At 48.9% G+C, this 15,690-nt stretch overlaps 1 protein-coding gene across 2 annotated transcripts in view; it reads left to right on the top strand.

The window, feature by feature from the left end:
• Positions 1-15,690, top strand: part of LOC110489233 (catenin alpha-1) — a 216,612-nt gene that overhangs the window by 53,464 nt on the left and 147,458 nt on the right. For both annotated transcript variants that reach the window (XM_090198908.1, XM_090198907.1), the window contains exon 8: positions 12,321-12,524. In XM_090198908.1, the coding sequence (XP_090055034.1) occupies positions 12,321-12,524 (204 nt within the window). The remainder of the gene's footprint in view (positions 1-12,320; positions 12,525-15,690) is intronic.

Genomic DNA, 15,690 nt, shown 5'->3' with positions numbered 1-15,690 from the left:
CTCCTTAATGAATGCGTTAGGTTTCAGCCCTGTAGCTGCTACCTCCTTAATGAATGCGTTAGGTTTCAGCCCTGTAGCTGCTACCTCCTTAATGAATGCGTTAGGTGTCAGCCCTGTAGCTGCTACCTCCTTAATGAATGCATTAGGTTTCAGCCCTGTAGCTGCTACCTCAATGAATGCGTTAGGTTTCAGCCCTGTAGCTGCTACCACCTTAATGAATGCGTTAGGTTTCAGCCCTGTAGCTGCTACCTCCTTAATGAATGCATTAGGTTTCAGCCCTGTAGCTGCTACCACCTGAATGAATGCGTTAGGTTTCAGCCCTGTAGCTGCTACCTCCTTAATGCATTAGGTTTCAGCCTTGTAGCTGCTACCACCTTAATGAATGCGTTAGGTTTCAGCCTTGTAGCTGCTACCACCTTAATGAATGCGTTAGGTTTCAGCCTTGTAGCTGCTACCACCTTAATGAATGCGTTAGGTTTCAGCCTTGTAGCTGCTACCACCTTAATGAATGTGTTAGGTTTCAGCCTTGTAGCTGCTACCACCTTAATGTGTTCGGTTTCAGCCCTGTAGCTGCTACCACCTTAATGTGTTCGGTTTCAGCCCTGTAGCTGCTACCTCCTTAATGCATTAGGTTTCAGCCCTGTAGCTGCTACCTCCTTAATGCATTAGGTTTCAGCCCTGTAGCTGCTACCACCTTAATGTGTTCGGTTTCAGCCCTGTAGCTGCTACCACCTTAATGTGTTCGGTTTCAGCCCTGTAGCTGCTACCTCCTTAATGTGTTCGGTTTCAGCCCTGTAGCTGCTACCACCTTAATGTGTTCGGTTTCAGCCCTGTAGCTGCTACCTCCTTAATGCATTAGCTTTCAGCCCTGTAGCTGCTACCACCTTAATGAATGCGTTAGGTTTCAGCCCTGTATCTGCTACCACCTGAATGCGTTAGGTTTCAGCCCTGTAGCTGCTACCACCTTAATGAATGCGTTAGGTTTCAGCCCTGTAGCTGCTACCACCTTAATGAATGCGTTAGGTTTCAGCCTTGTAGCTGCTACCACCTTAATGAATGCGTTAGGTTTCAGCCTTGTAGCTGCTACCACCTTAATGAATGTGTTAGGTTTCAGCCCTGTAGCTGCTACCACCTTAATGAATGCGTTAGGTTTCAGCCCTGTAGCTGCTACCACCTTAATGAATGCGTTAGGTTTCATCCTTGTAGCTGCTACCACCTTAATGAATGCGTTAGGTTTCAGCCCTGTAGCTGCTACCACCTTAATGAATGCGTTAGGTTTCAGCCCTGTAGCTGCTACCACCTTAATGTGTTCGGTTTCAGCCCTGTAGCTGCTACCACCTTAATGCATTAAGTTTCAGCCCTGTATCTGCTACCTCCTCAATGAATGCCTTCGGTTTCATATTGATGTATAATATATGGTTAGACGTATCCAATACGTCCTCTGCCTAGAGGGAGTACCGTTGTAAACGTCCACACACAGTTCCTCCCTCACACCAGCCGTCCAACATCATTATCCCGATGGATCGGGACCGAGCTCTCGCCTTTTCAACCGTTCTTCAGTGTCCTTCGATATGCATGCTGTGCCGTGTCTCTATTTTTTTCTTTGTAAGCAATCGGATAAGCACAGTCGGCAATGCTTTCCCCACACGTTTCAGAACATCACTGTGAATGTGGGTTTCTAACATTACTCTTTCCACCCTAAGTGTGTATGTCAAGCAGTCATTCCCCCCTCAGCCCTCAAATGTCTCCTGGGAGGAGTCCAGTGAAGGACCTCTTCACCCCCCCCCCCCCAACTGTCCCCAGTGAAGGGGCATGTTCCCAGTGAAGGGGCATGTTCCCAGTGAAGGGGCATGTTCCCAGTGAAGGGGCATGTTCCCAGTGAAGAGAAGCCAGTGTAGTGTTCTCCATCAGTTCTCCTCAAGCAGGCTGGTCAGTGGCAAAATCACTCCTTCAGGTCTTAACCAGACTTTGGTCGATTGATGGGTTGTTCTCTGGTGTGTCTGCCCCTCTTCTCTCCAGGCTGAGGTGCAGTGGGAGGAAGTGCAGTGGTTTGATAAAGGCAGAGGCGTTACTCTCCACAGCTCAGATGGCATGTGTATAAAAAGAGCCAGATAAATGAAAGGTGACATGTGAGATGGAGGAGAGGATGGGAGGGGGAGAGGATGGGAGGGGGAGGGGGAGAGGAGGGGAGGGGGAGAGGAGAGGATGGGAGGGGGAGGGGGAGAGGAGGGGAGGGGGAGAGGAGGAGAGGAGGGGAGAGGAGAGGATGGGAGAGGAGAGGATGGGAGAGGAGAGGATGGGAGAGGAGAGGATGGGAGAGGAGAGGATGGGAGAGGAGAGGATGGGAGAGGAGAGGATGGGAGAGGAGAGGATGGGAGAGGAGAGGATGGGAGGGGGAGAGGAGAGGATGGGAGGGGGAGAGGAGAGGATGGGAGGGGGAGAGGAGAGGATGGGAGGGGGAGAGGAGAGGATGGGAGGGGGAGAGGAGAGGATGGGAGGGGGAGAGGAGAGGATGGGAGGGGGAGAGGAGAGGATGGGAGGGGGAGGGGAGGGGGAGAGGAGAGGATGGGAGGGGGAGAGGATGGGAGGGGGAGAGGATGGGAGGGGGAGAGGATGGGAGGGGGAGAGGATGGGAGGGGGAGAGGATGGGAGAGGAGAGGATGGGAGAGGAGAGGATGGGAGAGGAGAGGATGGGAGAGGAGAGGATGGGAGAGGAGAGGATGGGAGGGGGAGAGGAGGGGAGGGGGAGAGGAGGGGATGGGAGGGGGAGAGGATGGGAGGGAGGGGGGAGAGGATGGGAGGGGGAGAGGAGAGGATGGGAGGGGGAGAGGATGGGAGGGGGAGAGGAGAGGATGGGAGAGGAGAGGATGGGAGGGGGAGAGGAGAGGAGAGGATGGGAGGGGGAGAGGAGAGGATGGGAGGGGGAGAGGAGAGGATGGGAGGGGGAGAGGAGAGGATGGGAGGGGGAGAGGGGGAGAGGAGAGGATGGGAGGGGGAGAGGAGAGGATGGGAGGGGGAGAGGAGAGGATGGGAGGGGGAGAGGATGAGAGGATGGGAGGGGGAGAGGATGAGAGGATGAGAGGGGGAGAGGATGAGAGGATGGGAGGGGGAGAGGATGAGAGGATGGGAGGGGGAGAGGATGGGAGGGGGAGAGGATGGGAGGGGGAGAGGATGAGAGGATGGGAGGGGGAGAGGATGGGAGGGGGAGAGGATGAGAGGATGGGAGGGGGAGAGGATGGGAGGAGGAGAGGATGGGAGGGGGAGAGGATGGGAGGGGGAGAGGAGAGGATGGGAGGGGGAGAGGATGGGAGGGGGAGAGGAGAGGATGGGAGGGGGAGAGGATGGGAGGGGGAGAGGATGGGAGGGGGAGAGGAGAGGATGGGAGGGGGAGAGGATGGGAGGGGGAGAGGATGGGAGGGGGAGAGGAGAGGATGGGAGGGGGAGAGGAGAGGATGGGAGGGGGAGAGGATGGGAGGGGGAGAGGATGGGAGGGGGAGAGGAGAGGATGGGATGGGAGAGGAGAGGAGGGGAGAGGAGGGGAGAGGAGAGGATGGGAGGGGGAGAGGAGAGGATGGGAGGGGGAGAGGATGGGAGGGGGAGAGGATGGGAGGGGGAGAGGATGGGAGGGGAGAGGATGGGAGAGGAGAGGAGAGGATAGGATGGGAGAGGAGAGGAGAGGATAGGAGAGGATAGGATGGGAGAGGATGGGAGAGGAGAGGAGAGGATAGGATGGGAGAGGATAGGATAGGATGGGAGGGGGAGAGGATAGGATAGGATGGGAGAGGATGGGAGAGGAGAGGAGAGGATAGGATGGGAGAGGATAGGAGAGGATAGGATGGGAGGGGGAGAGGATGGGAGGAGGAGAGGATGGGAGGAGGAGAGGATGGGAGAGGAGAGGATGGGAGGAGGAGAGGATGGGAGAGGAGAGGATGGGAGGGGTAGAGGAGAGGAGAGGATAGGATGGGAGGGGGAGAGGAGAGGAGAGGATGGGAGGGGAGAGGAGAGGAGAGGAGAGGAGAGGAGAGGAGAGGAGAGGAGAGGAGAGGAGAGGAGAGGAGAGGAGAGGAGAGCAGAAGCATGTCATTATAGCAGCAGCACCTCAGATCTTATGCATCAGTAATTTCCTGGTGACCATGCACAAAGTTATTTTGTTCTATTTCAGCTCCGTCTCTGTTTATTCCAGACCACTTCCCTCTCTGGGTCCACGGTACCTAATTTCAAGCACCGCCGATGCAACTTTCAGGGTGTGAGTCATTGACGAACACACACACACACACACACACGGAACACGTTGCCATGGCGACGTGACACGCAAGCGGAGGTTCTCAGACGTGATGGTGGGTGGGGGGGAGAGAGAGTGTGTGTGTGGGATGGGCTAACTAATAAACCCAGAATTGCAACATCTGAATAGTTGAATGTTTTAAACTGTGATATGGCAGTGGAAAGGACTTTGTAACAGGTGAAGATTGCTCTCTTTTCTTCTCCCTCTGCGTCTACAGTGACTCACTCCGTGGCACCTCATCTCAGGGCTTCACATTCGGGTACATTTGCCAGTGGCACTCCGGGCCAGTACCAAGTGAAAACTACTGGCCCGAATGAGAAATTACTGGCACGGGCCAAGATCACAGGAAAGCACGTTATGCACACTGAATTTCAATTGTGGGTGATTTCATGTTTCTTTTGCAGCCTGGGCAAACTACCTTTTTATATTACAGCCAACCATAAACTCTCTGATGTAATATGGAGGCTGCACAGTCACCTGTCTGATGTAGCATGGAGGCTGCACAGTCACCTGTCTGATGTAGCATGGAGGCTGCACAGTCACCTGTCTGATGTAGCATGGAGGCTGCACAGCCACCTGTCTGATGTAGCATGGAGGCTGCACAGTCACCTGTCTGATGTAGCATGGAGGCTGCACAGTCACCTGTCTGATGTAGCATGGAGGCTGCACAGTCACCTGTCTGATGTAGCATGGAGGATGCACAGTCACCTGTCTGATGTAGCATGGAGGATGCACAGTCACCTGTCTGATGTAGCATGGAGGCTGCACAGTCACCTGTCTGATGTAGCATGGAGGCTGCACAGTCACCTGTCTGATGTAGCATGGAGGCTGCACAGTCACCTGTCTGATGTAGCATGGAGGCTGCACAGTCACCTGTCTGATGTAGCATGGAGGCTGCACAGTCACCTGTCTGATGTAGCATGGAGGCTGCACAGTCACCTGTCTGATGTAGCATGGAGGCTGCACAGTCACCTGTCTGATGTAGCATGGAGGATGCACAGTCACCTGTCTGATGTAGCATGGAGGCTGCACAGTCACCTGTCTGATGTAGCATGGAGGCTGCACAGTCACCTGTCTGATGTAGCATGGAGGCTGCACAGTCACCTGTCTGATGTAGCATGGAGGCTGCACAGTCACCTGTCTGATGTAGCATGGAGGCTGCACAGTCACCTGTCTGATGTAGCATGGAGGCTGCACAGTCACCTGTCTGATGTAGCATGGAGGCTGCACAGTCACCTGTCTGATGTAGCATGGAGGCTGCACAGTCACCTGTCTGATGTAGCATGGAGGCTGCACAGTCACCTGTCTGATGTAGCATGGAGGCTGCACAGTCACCTGTCTGATGTAGCATGGAGGCTGCACAGTCACCTGTCTGATGTAGCATGGAGGCTGCACAGTCACCTGTCTGATGTAGCATGGAGGCTGCACAGTCACCTGTCTGATGTAGCATGGAGGCTGCACAGTCACCTGTCTGATGTAGCATGGCGGCTGCACAGTCACCTGTCTGATGTAGCATGGCGGCTGCACAGTCACCTGTCTGATGTAGCATGGAGGCTGCACAGTCACCTGTCTGATGTAGCATGGCGGCTGCACAGTCACCTGTCTGATGTAGCATGGCGGCTGCATTGGCTGGAGCATCTTGGTGGTTTAACCCAGTGGGCGAATCATTAGCTAGATCAGACTAAATAGCATAGTGTTGCTTGTTTGACCCCGATAAAATCCCACTGGCACTAATAAAATAGTGATGTTGTTTATAATTAGTGTGAATATGACCGCGGCCTACTGTTTGTTCTTTCAACTTGCCAAAATGCAAATCCCGTGGTTACTTTTTTTTTTTCCCGTGCCAGACATTCAGATTGTGAAATGCTGCCAATTGGAGTGGGAAGAAATGTTGTTGAGAAATAAAACCAACAGCGCTGGAAAGCTGGTATTTTCCCTTGTTTCAATTAATTGCCATCAAAACTGTTCTCTCTTCCCGAGTTGAGACATTTTTGCCTGGTGACTGGGCTTAATTAGAGCAATTTTGTCACCTCGCACCAATCCGTTGTGCGGGTTTCGTCTTCGTGACACCCAGACAGTTGATATTCAGCTGTTTTAAATAAATAAATAATAAATAAATAAATAATACATAATAAATAATAAATAAACGACAGGTTTCATTTAACAGCTTCTGGAATAGTTAAAAAAACAACAAGTCTATAGACTACAGAATAGCATATTAAAATATGAATTAGTCTTCCTGTAGGCTATTTAACCAACACGTGATTTGTGTAAATAGTCTTGTCGTGACAAGCCTCATCTGGATCTGGCCATTTATTTATTTATTTAAAAACTATTTTTTACATTTTTACCTTAAATGACACTCCCAAATCTAACTGCCTGCAGCTCAGAACCTGAAGCAAGGATATTCAAATTATTGATACAATTTGAAAGGAAACACTTTGAAGTTTGTGGACATGTGACATTAATGTAGGAGAATATAACACAATAGATCTGGTAAAAGATAATACAGAGTTTTTTTTTGTTGTTGTACCACCATCTTTGAAATGCAAAAGGCCATTATGTATTATTCCAGCCAAGGCACAATTTTGACTTTGGCCACTAGATGGCAGCAGTGTATGTGCAACATTTCAGACTGATCCAATGAACTATTGCATATCTATTCAATATGAATCAAGACTGCCTAATTGGTTTACTCATACATTTTCAAGTTCATAATTGTGCGCTCTCCTCAAACAATAGCAGCGTATTCTTTCACTGTAATAGCTACTGTAAATTGGACAGTGCAGTTAGATTAACAAGAATTTAAGCTTTCTGCCCATATCAGATATGTCCATGTCCTGGGAATTGTTTTTGGTTTCTTACAACCCCATGCTAATTGCTTTAGCCTACGTTAGCACAACCGTCGTGAGGGCGGGACACTGATCCTGTAGAGGTTTTAATTAACGTTTCTTTGCTAATAATGACATTACTGTGACTCATCAGACCAAAGGATATATTTCCACCGGTCTAATGGCCATTGCTCGTGTTTCTTGTCCCAAGCAAGTCTCTTCTTCTTATTTGTGCCCTTTTACTAGTGGTTTCTTTTTTGCAGCAATTCAACCATGAAGGCCCGAAGGCCTGTTTCTTCTCTGAACAGTTGAGATGTGACGGTTACTTGAACTCAGTGAAACATTTATTCGGGCTGTAATTTCTGAGGCTGGCAACTAATGAACTTATCCTTGAAAGCCTGATTCACGCAGTCTCCTCTGAACAGTTGATTTTGAGATTTTGAGATGTCTGTTAATTGAACCTTGAAGCATTTTATTTCTGCTTCAAACGAGGCTGATAACTCTAACCTTATCCTCTGCAGCAGAGGTAACTCTGGGTCTTCCTTTCCTGTGGCGGTCCTCATGAGAGACAGTTTCATCACAGCGCTGGATGGTTTTTTGCGACTGCACTTGAAGAAACTTTAATAGTTCAAGAAATGTTCCGACTTGACTGACCTTCATGTCTTAAAGTAATGACGGACTGTCGCTTCTCTTTTCTCATTTGAGCTGTTCTTGCCATATGGTCTTTTACCAAATAGGAGTGGCATACAGAAGATAGCCATATCTTGTCACAACACAATTGATTGGCTCAAACGCATTAAAGAAGGAAAGACATTCCACAAATTAACTTTTAACGAGGCACACCTGTTAATTGGAATGCATTCCAGGTGACTAACTTATGAAGCTGGTTGAGAGAATGTCAAGCGTGTTCAAAGCTGTCGTCAAGGCAAAGCTACTTTGTAGAATCTCAAATAGAAAATAATAAAAATGAAGAAACCCATGAATGAGTAAATGTCAAACTTTTGACTGGTAGTGTATATACTGCATATACTGTCTGATGCTGCACAGTCACCTGTCTGATGACTGCAATGCCAAGTGTCCACTGGAGTGGTGTAAAGCTCGCCACCGTTGGTCTATGGAGCAGTGGAAAAGCCTTCTCTGGAGTGATGAATCACACTTCAACATCTGGCGGTCCGGATGCCATGAGAACGATACTGATCCCGTTGCATAGTGCCAACTGTGAAGTTAGGTGGAGGAGGGATAATGGTCTGGGACCGGTTTTTCATGGTTCAGGCCCATTTAGTTCCAGTGATTGGAAATATTAACGTAACCGTAAACAATGACGTTCTAGAAGATTCTGTGCTTCCAACTTTGTGGCAACAGTTTGGGGAAGGTGATTTCCAGTTTCAACGTGAACATTCCCCACGTGCACAAAGCGAGGTCCATACAGAAATAGTTTGTCGAGATCGATGTGGAAGAACTTGACTGGCCTGCACAGAGCCCTGACCGCCACTCCATCTAACACCTCTGGGATGAATTGGAACTATAACATCTATAAGTCATTGCTAGGTAAAGCCCCGCCTTATTTCAGCTCACTGGTCACCATAGCAGCACCCACTCGTAGCACGTGCTCCAGCAGGTATATCTCACTGGTCATCCCCAAAAGCCAATTCCTCCGTTTTGGCTGCCTTTCCTTCCAGTTATCTGCTGCCAATGACTGGAACAAATGTCAAAAATCACTGAAGTTGGAGACTCATATCTCCCTCACTAGCTTTTAGCACCAGCTGTCAGAGCAGCTCACAGATGGGGGCGCGCAACTCCATATTAATGCGAGTGATTGTTTGGGGGGCGGAATATGTTGAAAGATCAGTTGTCCGTTTACCTTTTAGGTCATGCAGTGTATCTGTGTCAACAGATCTGATATCTGATATTCCCAGTCATGTGAAATCCATAGATTAGAAGGAAGTTTGAGAGGTGCTGTAGAGAAGCTCGTTGGGAGATGAATCAATGAGGCTTTGTTCCCATTGATATCCCGAGGCGTGTTTGGAGCAGCACATTAACTGTGTAAAAGATGTCTGAGGTCATCTCTAATTCAGTTTATATGACTGTATATATTTTGAGGGTATTCCACAGCATTCTTCAGCTCCTGTCGAACCTCCAACCAGCAGTTTTATGTAAAATAACAGTAGTACATTTGGGGAATGTGTGTATTTCGTCCTGTTACGTACAAGTGTGCCTAGAGTTAACACCTGCCAAATCTGAGGGTAGATTTTGTTGTATGAGAATGTCTAATTCACTAGGCACGTTTTGCGGGTAGTCACACTTGGGTTAGTTTTGAGTTTCTTCCATTGCTTGCAAAGAAACATCGACTAGTGAGATTCTCACAGGAACAAGTGATGAGACTCCAGTGCCTCCTACCAAGGAAGAGGCAGCTGTTTTGTCTTACGATATTTTGGTTCAAAGATGATGATCACAGAATATACATTTTAGATTGAGTTTACTAGTAATGTGAGAGAAATCATACCCCCCAAAAATTATGATAATAACAAGAGTTATTTGTGCATTAAGCCATCCCAGTTTCACAGTGCAATGGACAATGGACTTACAGGATAAGTCACCTCACAGCGATTAATGAAGGAAACTGTTTACCAGTAATGCATTTTTTGTTTCTTTTTCCTTTTGTTAGTAATTACTATCTTGTCTCATCGCTAAAGTAATTAATAAGAATATTTCATTCATTCAGATCTAGGATGTGTCATTTTAGTGTTCCCTTTATGTTTTTGAGCAGTGCAGATGAGAGCCCTGTGTGCCCCGGTCCAAAGGAGTGCGCTGTCTAGGGTATAGTGTGTCATTTGGAGTGTTGTTCATAACTATAGGTATTATCCATCATCTGGGGCTTTTGGAAAATAGACTGTTTAGACATCAGACTTCCCTGCAGGTTTAACAGAAGGCCTGTCGGATCCTGTCAAATCACTGTCTGAATCCTGCCTGTCATCTTTCTCTCTGTTTCTCTCCCCCTTGAGGTCTCTTCCCACTCCATCTCTATCTGCCAGCTGAAAGGGTTAGTGTTTGCCAAACTGAAAGCACAAACCACCCCATTTAGCCATGGAAAGGTGACTGAGAATATGGTTGAATACAAACAGTGTAGTTATTCCCTCCGTAAGCCAGTCAAACAGACAAACTGTCAATACAGGAGACATTGGAGTCACAATTGAACACCTCAGATATGAGACGTGTGTAACAGGGGTCTCCAGACAATCACGGACTACAAAAGGAAAACACTGTCTTGCTTCCGGACAAACTAAACACCTTCTTCGCCCGCTTTGAGGATAACACAGTGCCACCGCCCGCTACCAAGGTCTTTGGGCTGTCCTTGGAAGACATTTAAGCGTGTTATACTTTTGCAAGTCTGCCGTCCCAGACGGCATCCCCAGCCGCGTCCTCAGAGCATGCACAGACCAGCTGGCTGGAGTTTTTACGGACATATTCAATCTCTCCCTATCCCCAGTCTGTCCCCATTGTTCCTGTTCCCAAGAAAGCAAAGGTAACTGAACTAAACGACTATCGCCCCCGTAGCACTCACTTCCCGTCATCATGAAGTGCTTTGAGAGACTAGTCAAGGACTATATCACCTCCACCCTACCTGACACCTCAGACCCACTTCAATTTGCATACAGCCCCAATAGATTCACAGATGATGCAATCTCAACCACACTGCAACACTGCCCTAACCCATCTGGACAAGAGGAATACCTATGTAAGAATGCTGTTCATTGACTACAGCTCAACATTTAACACCATAGTACCCTCCAAACTCATCATTAAGCTTGAGTCCCTGGGTCTGAACCCAGCCCTGTACAACTGGGTCCTGGACTTTCTGACGGGCCGCCCCCAGGTGGTGGAGGTAGGAAACAACACCTCCACTTCGCTGATCCTCAAAACAAGGATGCATGTGCACCTGTACTTCCTGTTCAACCGCGACTGCGTCGCCACACACGCCTCCAGCTCAATCATCAAGTTTGCAGACGACACAACAGTAGTAGGCCTGATCACCAACAACGAGACATTCTATAGGGAAGAGGTGAGGGCCCTGGGAGTGTGGTGTCAGGAAAATAACCTCTCACCCTATGTCAACAAACCAAAGGAGATGATAATGGACTTTAGGAAACAGCAGAGGGGAGCACGCCTCCATCCACATTCACAGGACCGCATTTGGGAAGGTGAAAAGCTTCGGGGGCCTCGGCGTACACATCACTAATCTGAAATGGTCCACCCACACAGACAGTGTGTTGAATAGCGCCTGTTTAACCTCAGGAGGCCGAAGAAACTTGGCTTGGCACATAAAACCCTCACAAATTTCTGCAGATGCACATTTGAGTGCATCTTGTTGGGCTGTATCACTGCCTGGTTTGGCAACTGCACTGACGGCAGCTGCAGGTCTCTCCAGATGGTGGTGCGGTCTGCCCAACGCATCACCGGGGGCAAACTTCCTGTCCTCCTGGACAGGAAAGCCAAAAAGATCAAGGAAATCAACCACCCGAGCCACTGCCTGTTCACACCGCTATCACCCAGAAGGCCGAAGTCAGTACAGGTGCATCGAAGCTGGGACCGCGAGACTGAAAAACAGCTATCTTAAGGCCATCACTGTTACATAGCCATCACTAGCCGGCATCCACCCAGTTACTCAACCCTGCATCTTAGAGGCTGCTGGCCTATATACATAGACTTGGAATCACTGGCCACTTTTAGTAATGGATTACTAGTCACTTTAATGTTTGCACACTGCTTTATGTATCTCACATGTGTTTATACTGTATACTACTGTATTTTGGTCAATGTCACCGACTTTGCTCTATCTAATATTTATTTATTTCTTAATTCCAGTGTTTTACTTTTAGATTTGTGTGTTGTTGTGAACTGTTGGAACACATTTTGCTTCACTGCTTTTCTGTTCTGTCTGTCAGCCTGGCTCTCTCTCGTTCTCTCTCCCTAAAACAAATCATTGGATCCTCGTCTTTATAGTTTGGTTTCCATATTTTTTTTTTTTAAATTAAAATGTTTTTTTTTTTTTTCTCTGCCGGGGTGTTTGGAGTCTTTGGACAGAGAATACATCAGAGGAAAAAAAAAGGTGTTGATGCGGGGATTGAACCTGTGTCTCTGGTGGGGAGTATTAATGTGTTACCACTCTGACCTCTGACCTCTGTTTTCTAACTCCCTCCGCCCAACAGAAGCAGATCATCGTGGACCCCCTGGCGTTTAGCGAGGAGCGTTTCCGCCCGTCTCTGGAGGAGCGCTTGGAGAGCATCATCAGTGGCGCCGCCCTCATGGCCGACTCGTCCTGTACCCGCGACGACCGGCGCGAGCGCATCGTGGCCGAGTGCAACTCTGTCCGTCAGGCTCTGCAGGACCTGCTGTCTGAGTACATGGGCAATGTAAGTGTCCATCTCTTTCCCTCCATCTTCTCTCTCCTGGTCTTGTCCTTCTACACAGTTTTCTCATCGAGGCAGTGTAAGTCTCATCACGTTCACACAGTGACTCCTCGCCTCTCTCCTCTCTCTCTCTCTGTTCTGACACCTCGCCTCTCTCCTCTCTCTCTCTGTTCTGACTCCTCGCCTCTCTCCTCTCTCTCTCTGTTCTGACTCCTCGCCTCTCTCTTCTCTCTCTCTCTGTTCTGACTCCTCGCCTCTCTCTTCTCTCTCTCTCTGTTCTGACACCTCGCCTCTCTCCTCTCTCTCTCTCTGTTCTGACTCCTCGCCTCTCTCTCCTCTCTCTCTCTGTTCTGACTCCTCTCACATCTCCATATCTTCTGCTCTTCATGGACATGACAGGTAGGTAGTTATATTACTCAGTGTCTCTGTGTGACTGAGTTTGAACCTGGGTCTCTGCCCCAATCTCACTCTTTAAAATTTTTTTATTTTTATTTTTTTTACCCCATTTTCGTGGTAGTTAGTCTTGTCTCATCGCTGAAACTCCCGTACGAACTCGGGAGAGATGACAGTCGAGAGCCGTGCGTCCTCTGAAACACAATCCAACCAAGCCCGCCACAGGAGTCGCTAATGCGGACAAGGACATTCCTGCCGGGCCAAACCCTCTCCTAACCCGGACGACGCTGGGCTGATTGTGTACCGCCCCATGGGTCGCGGCCGGCTGCGACAGAGCCTGGACTCGAACCCAGAATCTCTAGTGGCACAGCTAGCACTGCACCACTCGGGAAGCCCCCAATCCCCCTCTAACACGAAGGCACGCGCACGGATTTCTTTCCTCTTTTTTGTCCTGTACAAACATGAAGCATTTATCAAGCGATTAGTGAACAAGAATTTCTTAGTCTCACAATAATTGTCCTCCTGAAATCTAATAATCATTCAATAGATCCCATTATTCTCCCAGAATGATAAATACACCATTTTAGTCCTAGCCTTTGTAATCAATCTGGATTGGGTCTACTTAGTGATTGCTTAGTTGGGAAAAACATTGTCTTTTGTGAAATCAACATTGTTTAGTGGATTTATGCTGGCTTGCGCGGGGTCGGGTTCCTGTTTTAGGGGGTAGGAGAGCTGAGAAAGGGGCTGGCTGGTGATCTCCAGGGGATTCTGCAGGGATGGGTTCTAGAATGCTTGGGGTTTGATGGTTGTCTGCAGAACTACAGCTGATTATGATAACATGTTTTTGTCCTTCTCACCGGTCTCTGTCAGGTAATATAGCATTTGTCTACATTTACAGTGGGGCAAAAAAAGTATTTAGTCAGCCACCAATTGTGCAAGTTCTCCCACTTAAAAATATGGGAGAGGCCTGTAATTTTCATCGTAGGTACATTTCAACTATGACAGACAAAATGAGAATGTTTTTCCAGAAAATCACATTGTAGGAGTTTTATTTGCAAAAAATTGTCAGAATAAATCGATCAATCAAATTTATTTTTAAAATATTTTTTTCTACATCAGCTGATGTCACAAAGTGCTGTACAGAAACCCAGCCTAAATCCCCAAACAGCAAGCAATGCACGGTGGCTAGGAACAACTCCCTAGAAAGGCCAGAACCTAGAGAGGAACCAGGCTATGAGGGGTGGCCAGTCCTCTTCTGGCTGTGCCGGGTGGAGATTAGAAACCTAGAGAGGAACCAGGCTATGAGGGGTGGCCAGTCCTCTTCTGGCTGTGCCGGGTGGAGATTAGAAACCTAGAGAGGAACCAGGCTATGAGGGGTGGCCAGTCCTCTTCTGGCTGTGCCGGGTGGAGATTAGAAACCTAGAGAGGAACCAGGCTCTGAGGGGAGGCCAGTCCTCTTCTGGCTGTGCCGGGTGGAGATTAGAAACCTAGAGAGGAACCAGGCTCTGAGGGGTGGCCAGTCCTCTCCTGGCTGTGCCGGGTGGAGATTAGAAACCTAGAGAGGAACCAGGCTCTGAGGGGTGGCCAGTCCTCTCCTGGCTGTGCCGGGTGGAGATTAGAAACCTAGAGAGGAACCAGGCTCTGAGGGGTGGCCAGTCCTCTTCTGGCTGTGCCGGGTGGAGATTAGAAACCTAGAGAGGAACCAGGTTCTGAGGGGTGGCCAGTCCTCTTCTGGCTGTGCCGGGTGGAGATTAGAAACCTAGAGAGGAACCAGGCTCTGAGGGGTGGCCAGTCCTCTTCTGGCTGTGCCGGGTGGAGATTAGAAACCTAGAGAGGAACCAGGCTCTGAGGGGTGGCCAGTCCTCTTCTGGCTGTGCCGGGTGGAGATTAGAAACCTAGAGAGGAACCAGGCTCTGAGGGGTGGCCAGTCCTCTTCTGGCTGTGTCGGGTGGAGATTAGAAACCTAGAGAGGAACCAGGCTCTGAGGGGAGGCCAGTCCTCTCCTGGCTGTGCCGGGTGGAGATTAGAAACCTAGAGAGGAACCAGGCTCTGAGGGGTGGCCAGTCCTCTCCTGGCTGTGCCGGGTGGAGATTATAAGAGTACATGGCCATTTAAGGACAGATCGTTCCTCAAGATGTACAAACGTTCATGGAAGACCAGCAGGGTTAATAATAATAATAATAATAATAATAATAATAATAATAATAATAATAATAATAATAATAATAATAGGAGAAATAAGAGTAAAGAATAATAGTAATAATGATGATTATAATCAGTGGTTGTAGAGGGTGCAACAGGTCAGCACCTCAGAAGTAAATGTCAGTTGGCTTTTCATTAGCCGAGAGAGCGCTAAAGATGATTCATTCTTGAAGTTTTAAATTACCAGTGTTGGTTACTGTCTCTGGGCCTCCTGTACCCCACCCCAGTGTTGGTTACTGTCTCTGGGCCTCCTGTACCCCACCCCAGTGTTAGTTACTGTCTCTGGGCCTCCTGTACCCCACCCCAGTGTTAGTTACTGTCTCTGGGCCTCCTGTACCCCACCCCAGTGTTGGTTACTGTCTCTGGGCCTCCTGTACCCCACCCCAGTGTTGGTTACTGTCTCTGGGCCTCCTGTACCCCACCCCAGTGTTAGTTACTGTCTCTGGGCCTCCTGTACCCCACCCCAGTGTTAGTTACTGTCTCTGGGCCTCCTGTACCCCACCCCAGTGTTGGTTACTGTCTCTGGGCCTCCTGTACCCCACCCCAGTGTTGGTTACTGTCTCTGGGCCTCCTG

This window comes from Oncorhynchus mykiss, chromosome 14 (genome assembly GCF_057628025.1).
Source record: "Oncorhynchus mykiss isolate SJ-2025 chromosome 14, ASM5762802v1, whole genome shotgun sequence".
Taxonomy (NCBI): Eukaryota; Metazoa; Chordata; class Actinopteri; order Salmoniformes; family Salmonidae; genus Oncorhynchus; species Oncorhynchus mykiss.
This window is presented reverse-complemented; position numbering and strand designations above follow the sequence as displayed.